The sequence below is a fragment of the Phyllobates terribilis genome, unplaced genomic scaffold, assembly GCF_046119375.1.
Source record: "Phyllobates terribilis strain yellow unplaced genomic scaffold, ASM4611937v1 Scaffold_12__6_contigs__length_324123572, whole genome shotgun sequence".
Classification (NCBI taxonomy): Eukaryota; Metazoa; Chordata; class Amphibia; order Anura; family Dendrobatidae; genus Phyllobates; species Phyllobates terribilis.
The window spans coordinates 55,446,516-55,467,064 of record NW_027362772.1 but is presented as its reverse complement, the minus strand read 5'-3'; the positions used below and the strand labels follow the sequence as shown (position 1 = coordinate 55,467,064).

At 46.3% G+C, this 20,549-nt stretch overlaps 1 protein-coding gene across 7 annotated transcripts in view; it reads right to left on the bottom strand.

Annotated features, from left to right (window-relative positions):
* Positions 1 to 20,549, bottom strand: part of LOC141172043 (guanylate-binding protein 3-like) — a 369,874-nt gene that overhangs the window by 283,416 nt on the left and 65,909 nt on the right. For 5 of the 7 annotated variants that reach the window (XM_073655827.1, XM_073655829.1, XM_073655830.1 and 2 more), the window contains one exon: positions 17,328 to 17,396. The exons of the other annotated variants lie outside the window; for them this stretch is intronic. In XM_073655827.1, the coding sequence (XP_073511928.1) occupies positions 17,328 to 17,396 (69 nt within the window). The remainder of the gene's footprint in view (positions 1 to 17,327; positions 17,397 to 20,549) is intronic. 7 annotated transcript variants of the gene reach the window in all.

Sequence of the window (20,549 nt, the reverse complement as noted above, 5' to 3'; positions counted from 1 at the left end):
GAAACTTCTGCCAGAGCAGTGGGCAGAGGTGCTGGCGCCATACTTGACTGGGGAGTCCCAGAAGGCTTACTATGACTTGGTCTTGCACAATATGATAAGCTAAAAACTGAAAATTTTAGCCCACTTGGGGATAATGATGACTGTCAGGGTGCAGCGGGTCCACAGCTGGGCGTATCATTGTGACAAACCCCCTCCCTCCCAAATGTTTGACCTACTGCACCTGGTCCAAAAATGGTTGCAGCCGGAGTCCTCTACCTCTGCGCAGATGGTAGCGTGAGTGGTGATGGACCGGTTTGTGCATTCCCTGCCGAGGCCAATACAGACTTGGGTTGCTCAGGGTGATCCTTGGGGTTCCTTGGGAAGGCAGCCCACTCAATACTGGGAATCCAAACAGGGGTCAGAGGCCCAAAAGGGGGTGGGGCATACAAGGTTCAAAGGGGCGGAGGAGGTAATGCTAATGGTCCCTGCTGCCGATATTATATGCTGGAAATGCCACGGCCCAGGCCATATAGCCGCCCATTGTCCCCTGACCTCCGAGCAAATGGACTGTAGCCTGGGACGCCGCTGTTCATACTATGCATATCCGAACTGCAGTGTGAACTGTCCATCCAGTAAGGGGCCACAAGCTTGTCCAGTAAAGGTAAATGGTTGGCAAGTAACTGGACTGCTAGACTTAGGGAGTCTGTGACTCTTGTAAGGGCCACACTTCCTCTCCAGCTGATACCAGGGAAGAAGATTGGCATCCACTGCATTCATGGTGATGCTAAAGACTATCCAGTGGCCAGAGTGGACATTGAAATGGCCCACGGTACTGAGTCCCACGAGATTGGCATCGTCCAGGACTTATTGCACCCCATTATTACAGGCCGGGACTTTTGTTTGTTTTGGGATCTGTGGGGGAAGGGATCCGGGCTCGGTTGCTCGGAAAAGAAACCGGTTGACCCTAAAGAAGTATCACCACACCCAGAGTCTGACGGGTTTCCCTTCCGTGTCCTTGTGGGGGATGAGGAGGTAGCGTCCCCTGAGACTGACATTCCTGAGTTAGGGGTGACCAGTGAAAATTTTTGGTCAGCCCAACCTAGGGACCTAACTCTGAGGGAAGCATTTAACAATGTCACCGTTATAAATGGTATTGCACTGGAGCCGGGGGCAGACACGATATTTCTCTATTTTATGTTGAGGGGGGAGTTATTGTACTGGGTTATGACAGTGAGGGAGGAGCTTGTGGAACAGTTATTGGTACCAGGGCCCTATAGACGGAGGGTGTTGGACATGACCCATTCACATGTCTTGGGTGGTCATCTTGGGGGTGCAAAAAGCTCAGGAACGGATCATGCAGAGGTTCTATTGGCCCGGATTTCACCGTGAAATCTTAAAGTATTGCAGGTCCTGTCCTACGTGCCAGTTAACCGCCCCCACCTCTCACTTTCATAGAATCATAGAATAGTAGAGTTGGAAGGGACCTCCTGGGTCATCTGGTCCAACCCCCTGCTCAAAACAGGATTCACTAAACCATCTCAGACAGATGTCTGTCCAGCCTCTGTTTGAAGACGTCCATTGAAGGAGAACTCACCCCCTCTCCTGGCTGCCTGTTCCACTCATTGATCACCCTAACTATCAGAAAGTTTTTTCTAATATCTAATCTGTGTCTCCTCCCATTCAGTTTCATCCCATTGCTTCTAGTCTTTCCTTGTGCAAATGAGAATAAAGATGATCCTTCTACAATGTGACAGCCCTTGAAATATTTGTAGACAGCTATTAAGTCTCCTCTCAGTCTTCTTTTTTGCAAGCTAAATATTCCCAAATCCTGTAACCGTTCCTCATAGGACATGGTTTGCAGACCAGTCACCATTCTCGTCTCTGAACTTGCTCCAGTTTGTCAATGTCTTTTTTAAAATGTGGTGCCCAAAACTGGACACAGTATTCCAGATGAGGTCTGACCAAAGAGGAGTAAAGTGCGATAATGACTTCACGTGATCTAGACAGTATGCTTCTGTTAATACATCCCAGAATTGTATTTGCCTTTTTTGCTGCTGCATCACACTGTTGACTCATGTTTAGTTTATGATTTATTAGTATACCTAAGTTTTTTTCACATGTACTGTTGCTTAGCTCCATTCCTCCCATTCTGTATATGCTTTTTTCATTTTTATTGCCCAGATGTAGAACTTTGCATTTTTCCCTGTTAAAAACCATTCTGTTAGTTGCTGCCCACTGCTCCAGTTTATTTAGGTCTTTTTGAAGCCTCTCTCTCTCTCTTCTCTAGTGTTAGCTATCCCTCCTAGCTTTGTGTCATTAGCAAATTTAATCAGTTTACCCTCAATTCCTTCATCTAAATCATTGATAAAGATGTTGAACAATACAGGTCCCAGGACAGAGCCCTGTGGTACCCCACTTGAGACATTCATCCACCCAACTGGATGTGAAGCCATTTACGACCACTCTTTGAGCCCGATCACTAAGCCAGTTATGAATCCACCTAACAGTTGCCTTGTCCATTCTATACTTGGTCATTTTTTCAATAAGGATGGTGTGAGATACTTTGTCAAATGCTTTGCCGAAGTCAAGATATACTATATCTACAGCATTTCCCTGATCCACCCAGTCAGTAATTCTGTCATAGAAGGAAATTAAGTTAGTCTGACATGACTTGTTAGTTACAAACCCATGCTGACTCTGGTTAATCACATCATTCTTATCCAGGTACTTACATACATGTTGTTTAATAATTTGTTCAAAGATCTTTCCTGGTATAGAAGTCAGACTCACCGGCCTATAATTCCCTGGGTCCACCTTCTTCCCCTTTTTGAAGATAGGAACAACATTTGCTCTTCTCCAGTCTTCTGGGACTTCTCCTGTTTCAAAGATTATGGAGAGTGGTTCTAAAATTTCTTCTACGATCTCCTTCAGCACTCTGGGGTGTAATTCATCTGGACCTGGAGACTTGAACTCATTTATGTTAGCTAAATATTCCCTCACTATCTTTCTGTTTACAGATAACCTGGATTCTTCTATTCCTTTAATAGGACAGTGAAGACAGTTGATGTTACACTTTCTTTCTGAGAGAAAACTGATGCAAAATAGAAATTAAAAAGTTCGGCCTTCTCGACATTCTTTCTTACCATTTCACCATTTTCATCCTGTAAAAATCCTATAGCATCTTTGACTTTTCTTTTACTTTTGACATACCCCCAAAATCCTTTTTTATTGCTTTTGACATCTCTTGCAAGCCTTAATTCATTGTCAGCTTTAGCTAACCTGATACGTGCCCTACAGGTTCTGCAGACTGCATTATAATCTTCTTTAGATATGCCTCCCTCTTTCCATTTGATAAACATTTCTTTCTTTCTTTTTAGCATGTGTTTAAGTTCTGTGTTCATCCATCCTGCTTTCCTTAAATGCTTCCCATTCTTCCTACTTTTCGGGATTGTTAATGATTGTGCTTTGAGAATCTCATTTTTAAAAATTTCACCATCCTTCCTGGACATTTTTGTCCTTAAGGACATCCAGCCTTTGGATCCCTCCTATTCTCTTTCTGAGTTGCTTAAAATCTGCCTTTCTGAAATCTAACCTTGAAGTTTGAGTCTTCACATGTCTTCCTCCTCTAGTTATCCAAAATTCTATAATAGCATGATCGCTGCCTCCTAGGGTCCCAGCCACTTTTACCTCCTCAACCATTTCCTCCCTGTTTATAAGGATTAGATCCAAAGTAGCAGATCCCCTTGTTTTCTCCCCTACCTTTTGGAAGATAAATTTGTCAGCAAGAGAGGATAAGAATTTGCTTGACCTGTCAGTTTTACTTGAGAGAGATTCCCAACAAATGTCTGGATAGTTGAAATCTCCCATGACCACTACGTCATATTTTTTGGAGAACTTGGTCATTTGATACATAAAGAGTTCATCCATATCTTCAGTTTGCCCAGGTGGCCTGTAGTAAATGCCTACAATGGTGTCCTTTCCGTTGTTCTCTCCTTGTATTCTTACCCAGTTTCCACAGAACTCCCAGGCTCTGAAGCTTCAATCTCTGTGCAGATATACGCTTTTCTAACATACAATGCGACATCTCCTCCTCGTTTATCAAGTCTGTTTCTTGCAAATAAGTTGTATCCTTTTAGCCTTGTATTCCAATCATGTGTATCGTCCCACCAAGTTTCAGTGATTCCAACGACATCATATTTCTTTTCCTGCGTTAGTAGTTCCAATACTCCTTGTTTGTTGCCCATGCTTTGTGCATTTGTATAAAAACATTTTAGTTTGTGATTGGTTTCTCTTCCTCCCATATTTTTATTATTTAGATTTTTTTGTCTTTGTTCTTTCTTTCCACTTCCAATAGCAGAGATCTCAATAGTATTTGTAAGCTGCATAGCTTTTTCTGGCCTTTTGCTTCCCTTCCCACATTGTTCTAGTTTAAAGCTCTCCTGATGAGTGTAGCAAGGCGACTTCCAAATACACGTTTTCCAGTCTTCGTAAGGTGTACCCTCGTGCCATTGCCCATCATTGAAGTGCCGTTTGAGAGAATTGCTATTGACTTGGTTGGTCCCCTGTTTAAATCTGCTCGTGGGCATCAATATATATTGGTCATCGTGTATTATGCCACACACTATCCTGAAGCGGTTCCCCTGAGAAACTCCTCAGCAAAAAGTATAGCTCGCAAATTGGTCCACCTTTTTTCCCAGACAGGACTGCCAAGGGAAATCCTGATTCCTGACCGACCAAGGAGCACCCTTTATGAGTAAGGTGATGAGGGAATTTTGTAAGGTGCTGCAAATCACCCAACTGAAGACATCATTATAACATCCTCAGACATATGGTCTTGTGGAAATATTCAATAAAACTCTGAAGAGGATGCTGAGAAAGGCCATAGAAAAGGACGGTAGAGACTGGGACTGTCTCCTACCTTATCTGTTGTTCTTTATCCGAGAGGTTCCACAGGCCTCTACTGGGTTCTTGCAATTTGAAATTCTGTATGGCCGACATCCGCGGGGTCTCCTTGATGCAAAGGAAACCTGGGAAGCCGAAGTCACACCCCACAGGAGCGTCATCGAGCACATCGCACAGATGCAGGAGAGGATTGCAAAGGTGATGACCATCGTAAAAGGCCATCTCCTCCAGGCACAAGAGGCTTAAGCTAGGGTCTACAATCGGGCAACCATAGTGAGGCAGTTAAATCCTGGAGACCGAGTCCTCGTTCTATTTCCTACTGTGGAGAGTAAGTTCTTGGCCAAGTGGAAAGGGCCTTATGAGGTGGTGGAAAAGCTTGGTGAAGTGAATTATAAGATTCATCAACAGGAAGACGTAAACCATACCAGATCTACCATGTCAATCTCATCAAGCCATGGCAAGACAGGGAGCCTGTTGAAACTCCATGTTTGCTGGTCAAGCCAGAAGCTGAGGTTGGAGGAGTCACAATAGCGGAGATGCTGTTGAAGGCTCAAAAACAGCAGTGTCGGGAATTGCTGCAGAAGAACAGGGACCTGTTCTCGGAATTGCCTGGGTGTACAACGGTCATAGAACACAAGGTTCTGACGGAACCCCATGTATGGGTGAACTTGAAGCCCTATCGAATTCCTCAGAGTCAACTCAGAGTCATTGAGGAATCCAAGAGCGGATGGTCGAGCCTGATTGTCCTGGTTCCAAAACCCTATGGTGAGTGGAGGTTCTGCAATGATTATAAGAAGTTGAATGAAGTCTCCAAATTCGAAGCATATCCGATGCCGCATGTTGATGAGCTGATCGAGAGACTTGGGTCGACAAGGTACATAACCACCTTGGATTTAACAAAGGGATATTGACAAATCCCCATATCACAGGGAGCCAAGGAGAAGACTGCTTTTTCTACACCCGATGGATGCTTCCAATATATCCAGATGCCGTTTGGACTGCATTGAGCCCCAGCTACCTTCCAGAGGGCCATGGACCGGATCCTCGCAACCCATAAGAAGTACGCCGCGGCATACCTAGATGATATTGTAATCTTCAGCCCGAAGTCATCTGGCAAAGGTCCAGGCAGTGTTTGATGCTATTAAGAAGGCGGGGTTTTCAATAAATCCAAAAAGTGTGCCATGGGGAAAGAAGAAGCCATATACCTGGGTTATGTAGTAGGTAGAGGCAAGATCAAACCCCTAATCAGTAAAGTGGATGTAATTCAAAACTGGCCAAGACCGCTGTTAAAGAAGCAAGTGAAAGCCTTTCTAGGAATCGTAGGATACTACAGAAGGTTTATCCCAATCTTTGCCATGATGGCCGCACCCCTGACTGACCTCCTTAAGGGGACGAAATCAGCAATGGCGGAGACTGCCTTTCAAGAACTAAAAGTGGCTCTGTGTAAGCAACCGGTTCTGGTTGCCTCTGACTTCAAGAGGGAATTTATACTCCAGACAGACGCCTCAGATGTCGGTTTGGGAGCAGTCCTTTCTCATGAGATACACGGGGAGGAGCACCATGTTCTTTACCTAAGTAGGAAGATATCTGCATGTGAAATTAATTATTCCATCGTAGAACAGGAATGCTTGGCCATAAAGTGGGCAGTGGACACGTCACGGTACTATCTGTTAGGACGAAAGTTTAAATTGGTATCCAACCATGCCCCACTCAGATGGATGAGGGAAAAAAGGGAAAAAATGCTATGGTCACCCGCTGTTTTTTAGCCCTACAGGATTTCAGCTTCCATGTGGAACATAGAGCTGGGAAGCTACATGGTAATGCCCATGCCCTCTCGAGAATCCCCTGTCTAGTAGTAGAAGATGCCAAGCCCCACGGCTTTAGGCAGAGGGGGAAGGTATGCAAAGTATCTAACAGACACATAGTTGATGGGAGGTATGTATTACAGAAATGGCTGTCGTCTGTGATGTAATCCTGGAATGTTGCTATAGTGCACATAAGCACTAAGAGGATTGTTTGGTGCATGTGGGCCCAGATTTTACGGGTAGCCGGAAGGATGGGCGGGTCTGGCTACCCACATACCTCACCTCTGGGTGTGGTTAACAAGGTAAAATGCAGTCTGTTCTTTGACACATGGTCTCTGTGTGAGGAGGAAGAGGTTCTCCTGTGTGGTATCTGCAAACTGAGCCGGTGTACTGGATGTTTTCCAGCCTGTGTGGCCAAGACTGGCTCTCAAGAGACTTTGCCTAAACAACTGTTTACTTTGTTTTCCTGAATTGAATACTGTTTATATTCCTTTGCTTATGGATGGTTTATTACACAGCAATAAACCAGAATGGACTTTTAAATGAAAACGCTTCCTGTTTTGCCTACTGATGCACCCAAGTGAGTAGAAATCCCACAAAGGATAGGTAATGACAATGCCCACAAGTCCAAATAATAGTCTAAACACCTAAGACAAGAGGTTAGTGATTCAAAAACTCGCACAGCGAGTCTAGTAACCCTCGTGCCTGTCCGTGTATTCAGTTTGGGTATTGCTGACAGTGACAGTGTGCTCCTATGCTGACTGACATTCTCTGTATAGGGGAATGTGGTGCCAGCAGAAAGTAATAGTTAAATATATGAGGTTAAAAGAAAAAAAACGTATTTGGAGCATCTGGTAACCTCACTGCTTGTCAGCTTTATCTTATACAGGCAGCGCTGACTGTGCTCTCATACCATTTACTTTGTGCACTGATGGCGGCTATCAGGGACGCGCTTACTGCATGTCCTGACCTCTGCTACTTAAATGGCCACAGAGTGAACAAGCTCTTACACGGTGTGTATATATATCAACTATAGGATTCACTCTCTCTGGTAGATATTAAGCCTTAGGTAGCGTTCACACAGGCAATGCAGTTTTGGTCCAAACACGTGGAGTTTTTATTGCTTTCCACAGATTGCACAGCAACAAAACAAACTCATAAACATAAGTGATCTAATAAGAACATATAAAGCTAGGATTTAACGCTAGCCTACCTGGCTTTGTTATAGTACATATCCCCCCTCTGCCCAAAGCCGGTGGCTGGGCACCATCTGCCAACATAAAGAGCCTACGGGGCTTTAAATTGACCCAAATGTAAGGCTCATGCTTGAGGACATGAGGGTGACTTAATAACTCCAGCAACCTGCCCCTATTTATGGGTACCGATTTTCAGCCATGCTGATTTTTGGAAGGCAGCAAAGTTCCTTCCAATTTGACACCTGCAATGTTGGCTTCTGAACAGGCCAACTAGCAAGGGCTTTCGAACAGGTCCCTACCTTCCAGGGTTTTAGTACCTTGCCATAATATATGGGAAAGGTCTTTTTTTTTCCCTGGTTGGTGTACTTTATAGTTAACTTGTCGCACCTTTTCCACCTCCCTAAAGGGCCCCTGCCACTGGGTAGCTAACTTGCTCTCCCCTGTCTGCACTAACACAAGTACTTGATCCCCAGGCTTATGTTGTCTCACTTGAGCAATTATACCCCCTGGAGTTTTCCTCTTGGGCTTTGAGAAGGCGCTCTTTCACCTGTCCCTTCACTTTGTTCCCACGAAACAACAAATCATTATGCCTGGCCCCTTGTAGAAACCGACTATCGGCTCCCGTCTACAGGGGAACCCCATTTACATTTTCAACAGTACCTTTTACTGTTAAGTCTCTGAGCTGGGTAGTCCCAAAGTTGTCCTGGGACTCCTCCGGGTCAGGGATATTGGCTTCAGGGGATGCTTCTTCATCTTCCTTTCTATCCAGTACAGTGAACGGAAATTCACTCTTTACAGCATGTGACTTTGTTACAATGGCCGACTCCTGGTGGCATACTGGACTGCTGGGTGCCATAGCTTTATCCCTTAAGTCCCAGAACAAAGAAAAATCTCGATTTATAACAATAGCATGCAACAAGTCTTTGACTACTCCCACTTGGTGGGACACCGAACCACAGTCTGTGCATATGTCGACCTGGGCCACGGGATAGTTCTTGGCATCTTCATGGATACACCTTACCTCCACCCCCTTTCCAGGGACTAGTGCATGTAGAAGTGTGGCTCTTGCCAGGGTCACCAAACTCCCTGAGTCCAGAAGTCCCGTCACTTGGACACCGTTCACAGTCACCTGGCATTCCTGAAGACCGTTGCCAGTATGAGGAACAGCACAGCAGGCAGGATAAGCCAAGTAGGAGTAGCTCCGGCCTATGCTGCAATCTGAGGTCAAGTGACAAATGGCTGATTTATGACACGGGGCACGACACCTCCAGCAGACAATGTTACAAGATGTACCCCTTGAACCTGATTCTGACCCCTGCTTGGTCTTTATGCATCCCTAAGACGTGGCCTCGGGTCCTTCTTTTGGGTCTCCCAGAAATGTGACCTCAGGCTCCCTTGATTGCTCAGGGAATCATTCATGGCCAAGTATCTTTCCATTAAGCTTGCCAGGTCATCTGCATTCTGGTGATCTACTTGGGCAATCCAGCTTTGCATGGCTTTTAGTAGTGAGTGGATAAGTCAGTCCACTACCACTCTTTCTATCATTTGTGCGGTAGAGCAGGTTGAGGGCTGCAGCCATTTTTGCACCAGGTGTAACAGGTCGAACATCTGGGACCCAGGGTGGTATGTCCCTTTGGTAGCACCAGAGGTGCACCTGTTGTGCTCGGACTGCCAGGCTGACGCCAAAACGTGCCATAAGCTCCACCTTCAGCTTATCGTACTCCTTGGCATCCTGCAATGCAAGGTCGTATTATGCTTTCTGTGGTTCCCCCATAAGGTATGGAGCTAGGACCTCTGCCCATTGCTCTGAGGGAAGTTTCTCTCTGTCTGTCACCCTCTCAAATACAGTCAGGAAAGCCTTGACATCGTCTTCCAGAGTCATCTTCTGTAAGGCCTCCTGTACCATTCGCCTCAATTGGATACCTTCACTTTGGCTGGCGGTTGATACCATCCCACTGGCCCAGACAGTTTCTGCCAGGAGAGCAATCTGCTGCTGATACTGAGGCTGCTGCTGAACCTGCTGTAACTGATGCTGAAGCTGCTGCTGTTGTAACTGCTGCCCCTGTTGTAACTGCTGCTGTTGTAACTTCTGTTTTGAAACTCCTGCCACTGCTTTAACTCCTACTGCTGCTGTTGAAACTGCTTTATCAGGTGTTTGTTAGTCTCCTGTTGGGTCTGATGATGCTGCTGCTGCAACTTCAGATTGGTCCGGACTAATTGCTTAACAAGCTCCGCCATGCTTTTAGACTCTGTTTGCAATGCTCTAACTACCTTTACCCAGGACATTGAATCTTTACACTGCAATCGCCTGTGGTTTCTGGGACTTCATACCTGCATCCTCCACCAATTGTAGTGATTTACTCTGTCTGATAGGCATTAGTCATTAGGTAACTGTGAGGCAGTGAGGGGAATTATATGCAAGGGACGGTATGTACCCCCCAGGATGCGCATAGAACCATATTGAAGCCCATAGACATAGCTGTAGTTGCAGTAAAGAATAAAAGTAAGTTTGGACTTGGTCAAGCTATTTGACCAAGGCAGCTTTAGGAAAACCTGACATGGGTTTTTATTCTTGGAGTGAACTACAGGATGGTAGTGGGGCAGTTCACTCCCTCCAGCCGAGTCTTACAAGTGGCTCATGTCCACAGTTTTCATTTAAAAACCAGCAGCAAAGGTTTGGGTGTATCAGTTTTGTGTTTGCAAGCTGCAGAGCTGGAGGCTCTGCAATGCTGGTCTCCGTGACAGGAACACAGAGCACAAGAAGGCAAAATTCTGATGCACCTCAGAGTGAAATGGCGGTGCAATCGCCCACGACAACAGGTCTGGAAATGGACTCTACTTTGACGGCCTGGCTGCAAACCGGAGGATACTAATTACAGAGTACTTTGTGAGTTTCTGGAGAATAAAGACATTTGATTTGAACTTTTCCTGGGTCACTGCCTCATTACCGCACAGTGTGAACACCACTGCACTACAATATGATGGAGAATTAGAGCAGTGTGAACTGAGGCATACCCCAATGCCAGCTGTATGTCCATGATCAAGCCTGCAAAGCTACAGCTCAGGCCTGCTGACAACATGGAGGAGCTATTAAAGCAGTTGGTCCTCACCCAGCAGCAGCAGCTGCAACAGCAGCACAATCAGCAGCAGACTAATGAACTTATTCTGCAACAGATTGCTGCCCTGCGAGAGACGTCTCTAATGCCGATCCCGATCCTTTGTGAGGCCCGGGACAAAGTAAGAGCAACATTGAGGAAGAGGAGTCCTGAAAACGACATGGAAGCCTTCCTCACCATCTTCGAAGTACAGCGGAGCGGAAGTGCCTGTCAGCCGACCAGTGGGTGGAAGTGATGGCCCCCTTCCTGATGGTAGATGCCTGGAAGGCGTGCTTTGACCTCACCCAGGAGGATGCCCTGAACTACGGGAAGCTGAAAGGTGAGATCCTTGCCCAACTGGGGGTTAATACTTAAGTGCGAGCCCAGCGTGTGTACCAGTGGTCCTTTGCAGAGTCCCGACCCGCTAGGTCTCAGGCATATGACTTGTTACAGCTCGTCAAAAAGTGGCTCCAGCCTGAGACCTTGACTCCGTCCCAGATGGTAGAGAGGGTGGTGGTCGACCGGCTTGTGAGAACTCTGCCAGCCGCGATACAGCGTTGTGTGGGGCAAGGGAACCTGGGTAACCTGGACCAGATGGTTAGCCTGATCGAGTGATATACGACCACCCACAACTTTGTACGGGACTCTGCACCAATGCGAATGGCACGCCGGCCCCTGCAAGCCCAGGAGCCTGGGAAAGGTTCATGTACCTCTATTGGGGACAGTCAAAACCGAGCCCATACTGAGGGGGTACTCCGGAGTGAGGGTGGCAGAAGAACAGTTTCCCCTAAATCTGTCTCCAGGACTTGTGGTGCCACCGCTATTAAATGCTGGCGATGCCAAGGGCCAGGAAATATGGCTGCCAACTGCCCCCTGACTGTTAATCCCATGGACTGCGGGTTTACATGACGGTTGTCTATGTATGCTCGGACCGTCTACACCGAGGACCCCGTCAGTCCCACGGATGAACCCCATCTGTGCCAGGTGTGCATCAATGGACATCGAGCAGAGGCTCTCTTGGACTCAGGGAGCCTAGTGACCCTCGTTCATGGGTCATTAATCTCTGGGTTGGAACCCACTGGGGGGAAAGTCGGGGTCATATGCATTCATGGTGAACTCCGCGAGTATCCAACGGCTGAGGTTACCTTTTCCACTCCGTGCGGAGAGGTTAAATAAGTGGTCGGACTGGTAAAGACTCTTCCTTACGGGACTGTGCAGGGAAGAGATTTACCCTTGCTTTTGTCCTTGTGGTAGAGTAAGATGGACCCTCCCAGAATAAAGATGTGTTCAGGTGCAGTACCCGAAGAGCCTGAGTCAAGGATACCTGCCGTAGGGGTCGCCAACCTAGGGACAGAGAGTAACCCCAATAGGTTTCCCCTAGAGGTATTGGCAGGACCGGTCGAGGAGACCCCATCGATCCCAGAGCTGGAACTGTTCCCTGGTACGTTTAGGACAGCTCAGCTCCAGGATTCCACTCTAGCCCGGGCACGAGAAAGGGTGGTAGAAATAAATGGGGTACCTCAGCAACCGGGTGTATAGGCAGGTTATCCCCGCATGGCTGTCAACGAGGATTTGTTATATAGGGTTGATAAAATCCGGGATGAAGTGGTGGAACAATTAGTAGTGCCTTAGTCATACCATCGGGTGGTACTTGAGATGGCCCACAACACACCTGCTGAGTGGGCATCTAGGGGTTAAAAAGACGCAAGAGCGCATCTTGCAGCAGTTCTTTTGGCCGGGGATTTACGCTGAGGTACAGAGGTATTGTGAATCTTGCCCGGAATGTCAGATGACCACACCCACAGCAAGCTTCCGTAGTCCACTGGTACCTCTGCCAGTTATAGAGGTACCTTTTGAACGGATTGCGATACATTTGGTGGGTCCTATTGTAAAGTCAGCTCGTGGCCACCAACACATACTTGTGGTCGTCAATTATGCCACCCGTTATCTGGAAGCCATTCCGCTCCGGCACACCTCGGCTAAACTTATTGCCTGGGAGTTGTTTGCCATGTTCTGTCGCCTTGGGCTGCCTAAGGAGATCCTTACGGATCAGGGGACTCTTTTTATGTCCAAGGTGACAAGGGAACTGTGTAAGCTGCTACGAATAAAAGAGTTGCAGCCACAGACCGATGGTTTAGTCGAACAGTTTAATAAAACTCTCAAGTCCACGTTAAAAAAGGTAGTTTCCAAGGATGGGAGGGATTGGGACATGTTATTGCCCTATTTAATGTTTGCCATTCGCGAGGTACCACAGACTTCCACGGGGTTCTCACCCTTTGAGCTACTGTATGGCCGGCACCCTAGGGGTCTGCTGGACGTAGCCAAAGAGACATGGGAACAGGAGCCTACTCCACATAGGCGTGTAATCGAACATGTGGCAAGTATGCAGGACCGGGTCACGGCGGTCATGCCGATAGTAAAGGAACACCTCCTGGATGCTCAGGTAGCACAGAGTCGAACATATAATAAAAAGGTCACAGTTAGATCCTTTAAAGAAGGGGATCGGGTATTGGTATTAGTGCCCTCTGCAGAAAGTAAGCTCTTAGCCAAGTGGCAAGGGCCATATGAAGTCTGGGAAAAGGTTGGGGAGGTTAATTACCGTGTGTACCAACCTGAGCAGTTAAAGCCTGGAAAGACCGGGAATGTATGATAACGCATGCGACTCCGGTCGTTCCGTCTGTGGACCCTCCAACACCGGCCCAGGAAGGGGCCAGAGGAGAGGTAAAGATAGGTGAGGCTCTCACTAAGCAGCAGCGGTGGGACACTCAGAGGTTAGTGTAGAAGAATACGGACGTATTCTCCGAACTACCCGGCTGTACTTCTGTAATCCAACATGATATTGTTACCGAGCCTCGGGTAAGGGTGCGAATGAAACCGTACAGTGTGTCGGAGGCCCGAAGACAAGCCATCATGGCTGAAGTGAAACAAATGCTCCAGTTAGGAGTCATCGATGAATCCAGGAGTGAGTGGGCTAGCCCCATTGTGTTGATCCCGAAGCCAGACGGGTCATTACGATTCTGTAATGACTTCCGGAAATTGAATGAGGTGTCAAAATTTGACCTTTATCCAATGCCTCGGGTAGACAAGCTAATTGAGAGACTGGGGCAGGCCCAGTACTTCACCACGCTCAATCTTACCAAGGGTAATTGGCAGGTGCCACTGACAGAATCAGAGAAAGAAAGACCACATTTATAATGCCAGAGGGTCTCTATCACTATGTTGTCTTGCCTTTCGGATTACATGGGGCTCCGGCCACCTTCCAGAGGTTGATGGACATAATGTTACAGCCTCATCAGAAGTATGCATCAGGATATTTAGATGATATCATTTTTAGTACCGATTGGCATACTCACCTATCCCAGGTTCAAGCGGTGCTAGAGTCACTCAGAATCGTGGGCTTAACAGCGAACCCAAAAAAATATGCGATAGGTCTCGAGGAAGCCAGGTACTTTGGATACGTGATTGGCCGCGGGGTTATCAAACCCCAAATAAACAAGATTGAGGTCATTCAAAACAGGCCCAGGCCTTTGAGTACAAAACAGGTGAGAGCATTCCTCGGCATCATTGGGTACTACCGCCGGGTTATACCTAATTCTGCTGGGACATCGGCACCCCTAACCGATCTGTTAAAGAGTAAGAAGTCGGTTTTGGTACGGTGGAACCCTCAAGCAGAGGAAGCGTTCCAGTCCATGAAGTCAGCGTTGTGTGGACAGCCGATCCTCATCAGCCCCAACTTCAAGAAAAACTTTATCATGCAAACGGATGCCTCAGAGGTAGGCCTAGGAGCGGTACTGTCGCAAGAAGTGAACGGAGATGAACATCCAGTCACCTACTTGAGCAGGAAACTTACTCCGGCAGAGAAAAATTCTAGCGTAGTGGAGAAGGAGTGCTTGGCTATTAAGTGGGCCTTGGAGTCCGTACACTATTATTTGCTCGGGCGACAGTTTCGTTTGGTAATGGACCATTCGCTCCTCGCCTGGATGAGAAATGCAAAGGAGAGGAATGTCCCTACAAAATTTTAGTTTCTCAGTGGAACATCGGGGAAGTCGCAGGGAAATGCGGATTCCCTGTCACGGGCACCCTGTATGGTGACAGGTGTTCAACCCCACAAGTTTGAACAGAGGGGGAAATATGTGAGGCAGTGAGGGGAATTATATGCGAGGGATGGTATGTATCCCCCAGGATGCGCATAGAAGCATATTGAAGCCCGCTGGAGTGCATTGCGATCACAGACATAGCTGTGGTTGCAGTGCAGAATAAAAGTAAGTTTGGACTTGGTCCGGCATGGGTTTTTATTCTTGGAGTGAACTACAGGATGGCAGTGGGGTGGTTCACTCTCTCCAGCCGGGTCTTACAAGTGGCTCATGCCCACAGTTTTCATTTAAAAACCTAAAAACCTGCAGCAAAGGTTTGGGTGTGTCAGTTTTGTGTTTGCAAGCTGCAGAGCTGGAGGCTCTGCAATACTTGCCTGGGTTACTGCCTCATTACCGCACAGTGTGAACACCGCCGCACTACAGTGACGTTCACAAAGGCTATGCAGTTTTGGTCCAAGCACATGCAGTTTTTATTGCTTTGCACAGGTTGCGCAGCACCAAAACAAAATGTTAAACATAAACCCCTAACCTTGTTCAGGTGCTAACTAAACAGAGCAGACCCTGGCTACTCATACACTGCTGAGCTAGCCCCACCTCGGTCAAACAAAATAACTATTGTCAATAGCAAGTACAGATACTTGTAGTTCTCTGCACATGGCCTGTGCAGACTTTTCTCAGAGAGGAATTTCTGGCCTGTCTCTCTCTGTGTTCCTCCAAGACACATCCACTCTGGTCAGCTTCCCTCAGCTGACTGATTTAGGAGAACAGCTAGCCTGGTTATATGCAGGGCTAGCCAGGTAATCTAATCAGAACCTGTATAGCTAGGATTTAACCCTAGCCTATCTGGCTTTGCTACACAACTCATGCTCTGGCTCATTTCTTTGGTCTTTCATTACAAAAAGTCTAATTTTAACAATAGATCAATGCTGGCAAGCGCACAATCGCACATTGTCAGTGATAAACTATGACACGCTGATAGCTACTCTATAATCCTGCTTAAAAAAGGCTGTGTGCCCATGATGAATTTTAGGTGAGTCTTTAAAGCTGCATATTTTGGCTCAGTCAAAAAAACAGTGTCAGCTCCAGCAAAGTGCATGAGATTTATAGAAATCTACTGCCCACTGTACTTCTTTTTTGCTTAGTGTAAACTGACCTGCGTCATGTGTTTCAAATCTGCAGTAAGACAATTTCTCTTGTGGGTACGCTGAGTTTTCTGCGCAGATTTTCCTCATTTATTGGGTGCGTAAAATCAGCAGGTAAAAAAGCATATGTCTTCTTAGGCATTTCTGCAGCGGTATGAAAAACACGTAATCCGCACATGACTGCATCAATACAGATTTGTCAAAGACAAATACCAGGGACTATCAAAAACAAAGCAGGTTTGTTTGAAGCATGACACACCAAAAAGAGACAAATAATGCAGGGTCAAAAAAGCAATGAAAAAACCCCGCAAGAAACCTAATTTATATACAGTAAGTACAAAAAACCTGCAACATCAAAATGTCACCAAATGTTCATCGTGAGAACATAGCCTTACAATAATAAGACGCTGACGGTACTGATATATATATATATATATATATATATATATATACATACACCGGACGATGAGCAGGACTGTATATATTGCCAGCTTGTCTTTTCACTGAGTGCCGCACTTTAAACATTTTGTTGCATATAATATACAATTTTTGCGCTTTAATAATTATTCATATTCCTGTTTAAAATACAGTTACAAAGGAATATTAATTTCCGTGTGTAAATATAACACTGGGAATTTCCCTCTAATAGATTTACAACCAAAATATCTATATTTAAGTGGATTGTGTCTGTTATTATTATAATATTCATTTTTACAATTATTGGTGAGAAATTTGCCTCCAGTAAGTCAGAGCGACATTAGCTGCAGTAATTATCAGAGATAAAACTAAGAGCTCAAGCAGCTTTACCTGGATAACTTCTGTCAGGCTGTAGACAAAATCCATTTTAATAATTATATTCTTCTATTTATTAATAAAAGTGATATTTTATTCACATTTTCTATCTTTCTTTCTTTTCTCTTCCTATTGATGTAAGTGTTAGTTATGGCACTGAACATTAATGGGAATTTTCGGTGTATGGGACTTCAGCAATCCATATGATCAGGATATTGGATGAGCCGAGTTGTCGGCTTCCAGGAACCTTGCACCCAATAATATTATGCATTGTTTGTTTAGTGTGAACAGGATCTTAGGGTGTCTTAGCGTTATCTCTTACTTGTAGGGCTTATATTCTTTCTGCAACGAGACCATAGCGGGAGCCGGTGATACAGGCGCAATGGATGATCTAGTAGAGATAGAAATATGGAAGGATAGATAATGACAATGTCCACAAGTCCAACTAACAGTCTAAACACCTAAAACAAGAGGTCAGTGATGCAGAAAGGTGAGCAGTGAGTCTAGTAACTCTGCTGCCTGTCCCTGTATTCAGTTTGGGTATTACTGATAGTGACAGTGCGCTCCTACGCTGACTGACAGTCTCTGTATAGGGAATGTGGTGCCAGCAGAAAGTAATAGTTAAATATATGAGGTTACAATAAGACGCTGGCAGCTCTGATATATATACAGTAGCAACCAAAAGTTTTGCATTTTTTTAAAAAGTGTGATTACTTCTGTCTGGTTGTTGTGATGCCATTCTCCTGGTGATTTTAGTAAACCGGAAGCAAATGGTTGTCAGCTACAAAGAAGAAAATTGTGTTTGACATTGTTTTGTAACTTTATGTGTTAGTTTTCAACATTTGCTGAGCCAAATGTTTTGAATATTTTGACATGAGTAGTCGAATTTTGAATACAATTTCATTTTTTATGTGTATTTTTAGGTTAAAACATGGCAAAGACAAAGCCAAATGTATCAGCAGATCTCAGGAAGTTTATTATTCTGAGAGTGAAGTCAGGCAAAAGCCCAAAAGAGACAGCTATGGAATTCACCTGTTCGCCTGTTCTCAGAGTCAAGTGTTAGCTGGATATTCTTTTTAATAAAGAAAGAATAAAAAGGTTATGGAACATCTGACAAACCTAGAAGTGGACGACCATGGAAAACTTCCTCTAGAGTTGATCACATTATTAAGAAAAAGTCAGTATCTGATGTCCATAAAAGTGCTGTACAGATTTCATACGAAATGAATGAAGGATATGGGGTGAGAGTGAGTCGCCAATCTGTGGTGCGATGGCTAAGAGCAGTAGGGCTGAATGCACGAGTTCCAGTCAAGAAGCCTTTCATCTCTGCAAAGAACGGGAAGGTCCGACTTGAGTTTGCCAAAGAACAAAATGAAAAGAGACAGATTGGTCTAAGATGTTGTGGTCGGATGAACCCAAGTTCAATCTGTTTGTAGTGATGACAAGCACTATATATACCGCCCAACTGGAAAACGTAATTATGTAAGGTACCAAACACCTACAGTGAAGCATGGTGGTGGCAATGTCATGGTTTGGGGCTGCTTTTCTGCATCAGTCATTGGCCCTTTGCATAGAATTGATGGCATTTAAAAAAAACTTTTGGTCACTACTTTACCTGAATAACTTCTGTCAGGCTGCAGTCAAAATCCATTTTGATAAATATATTCTTCTAATTATTAATAAAAGTCATATTTTATTTTTAGTTTCTATTTTTCTTTCTTTTCCCTTCCTATTGATGGTAAGTAGTGATGAGCGAGCATACTCGCAAGTACTCGGTACTCGCCCGAGCATCTCAGTACTCGAGATGCTCAGAACTTGCCGAGTATTTTCGGGGTTGCTCGGCGGGAGCTCGGGTCCCCTCCCTGCATGTTTTGTGCTCTTTAGAGAGCCAATCAACATGCAGGGATTGTCTGCCACTCACTGTAATGCCGCAGCCATGTTTGTTGTGGCATTGTAGTGATTGGCTGGCTGCACAGCATCATCAGGTCTATATCAGACCTGGCGCCGCCATGCTCGTCACAGTCACTCCGGAATCAGAGAGTGTAGGGAGAGGTGCTGCTGAGCTATGGAGAGATTTGCTTATTTCTAGTTAGTGTAGGTAGAAAAGAAGATATAACATATATCCATCCCAACAAAGAGTCCTTCTGAGGACTAATCCAGCTGGATAGATATCAGTGCTAGGCCGGCAGGGTATATAGCAGACTGCAGTGCAAATAGCAAGAGGGTCCATTCCAGTTCTATCTGCTGCTGCTGCATTTACACATCTTTCTAGACATAGCCACAGGTCTCAGGGCCAGGAATAATTTTTTTTGGATCATAATCCTGATTATTTGCTTAAAAAGCAATCCAGAGAATACAATTTTTCTGCGCTATTTGCTTGTTGGCACTACAGAATACAGCCAGATCCTTTCCAACTTACAGCGCTAAAAATTCAGCTATTTAAAACTGTGGTTTGTCCGTCACACAGATCACATATAAGTTTGCTGAAAATTCTGCCGTTTCTGGCTTCCATTAAAAATTTGTTTCAGTGTTACGCTCACGCCCAGACTGACTGGCGTGAGCGTGGTTAGTGGTCCCATTGGGCCACGAACTGAGGACTGCCTGGAGGGGCATGACTATGGGCCTCGCCAGAGCCTCGCCAGATCTGACCACGAACACACGGCTGCTTAATCGACTCTGTGGTCCGAGGAGGGACGTGGGAGGTGGCCCAGGTGCTACTCCAGGTCAGACCCCGGTCACAGCTGTTGACCCACACCGGGGAATGCAGGAATGGGCAGGTTAGGCTGGTATGTAGACAGGTGGGTAGGCAGGCATGGCTGGTATGCAGACAGGTGGGTACTGGCAGGCACGGCTGGCTTACAGACAGGTGAGCACTGGCAGGCACGGCATGTATGCAGACAGGCGGGTACTGTCAGGCACGGCAGGTATGTAGGTAGGCTGATAATTGCAGGTAGGAAAGCAGGCTGGATAGGGACCAGTACAGACTGGGAAACAGGAATAGAGCCGCAGGCGCGGCGGATGAGCAGAGCAGAACCGCAGGCGCGGAGGACAAGCGGAGCAGAGCAGTACCGCAGGCGCGGAGGACAAGCAGAGCAGAGCAGAACCGCAGGCGCAGTGGACAAGCAGAGCGGAGCAGAACCGCAGGCGCAGAGGACAAGCGGAGCAGAGCAGACCCGGAGGCGCAGAGGACAAGAGGAGCAAAGCAGACCCGTAGGCGCAGAGGACAAGAGGAGAAAAGCAGAACCGCAGGCGCAGAGGACAAGCGGAGCAGAGCAGTACCGCAGGCGTGGAGGGCAAGCATAGCAGAGCAGAACCGCAGGCGCAGAGGACAAGCAGAGCGGAGCAGAACCGCAGGCGCAGAGGACAAGCGGAGCAGAGCAGACCCGCAGGCACAGAGGACAAGAGGAGCAAAGCAAAACCGCAGGTGTGGAGGACAAGCAGAGCAGAGCAGAACCGCAGGCGCGGAGGACAAGCGGAGCAGAGCAGAACCGTGGGCGCAGAGGACAAGCAGAGCAGAGCAGAACTGCAGGCACGGAGGACAAGC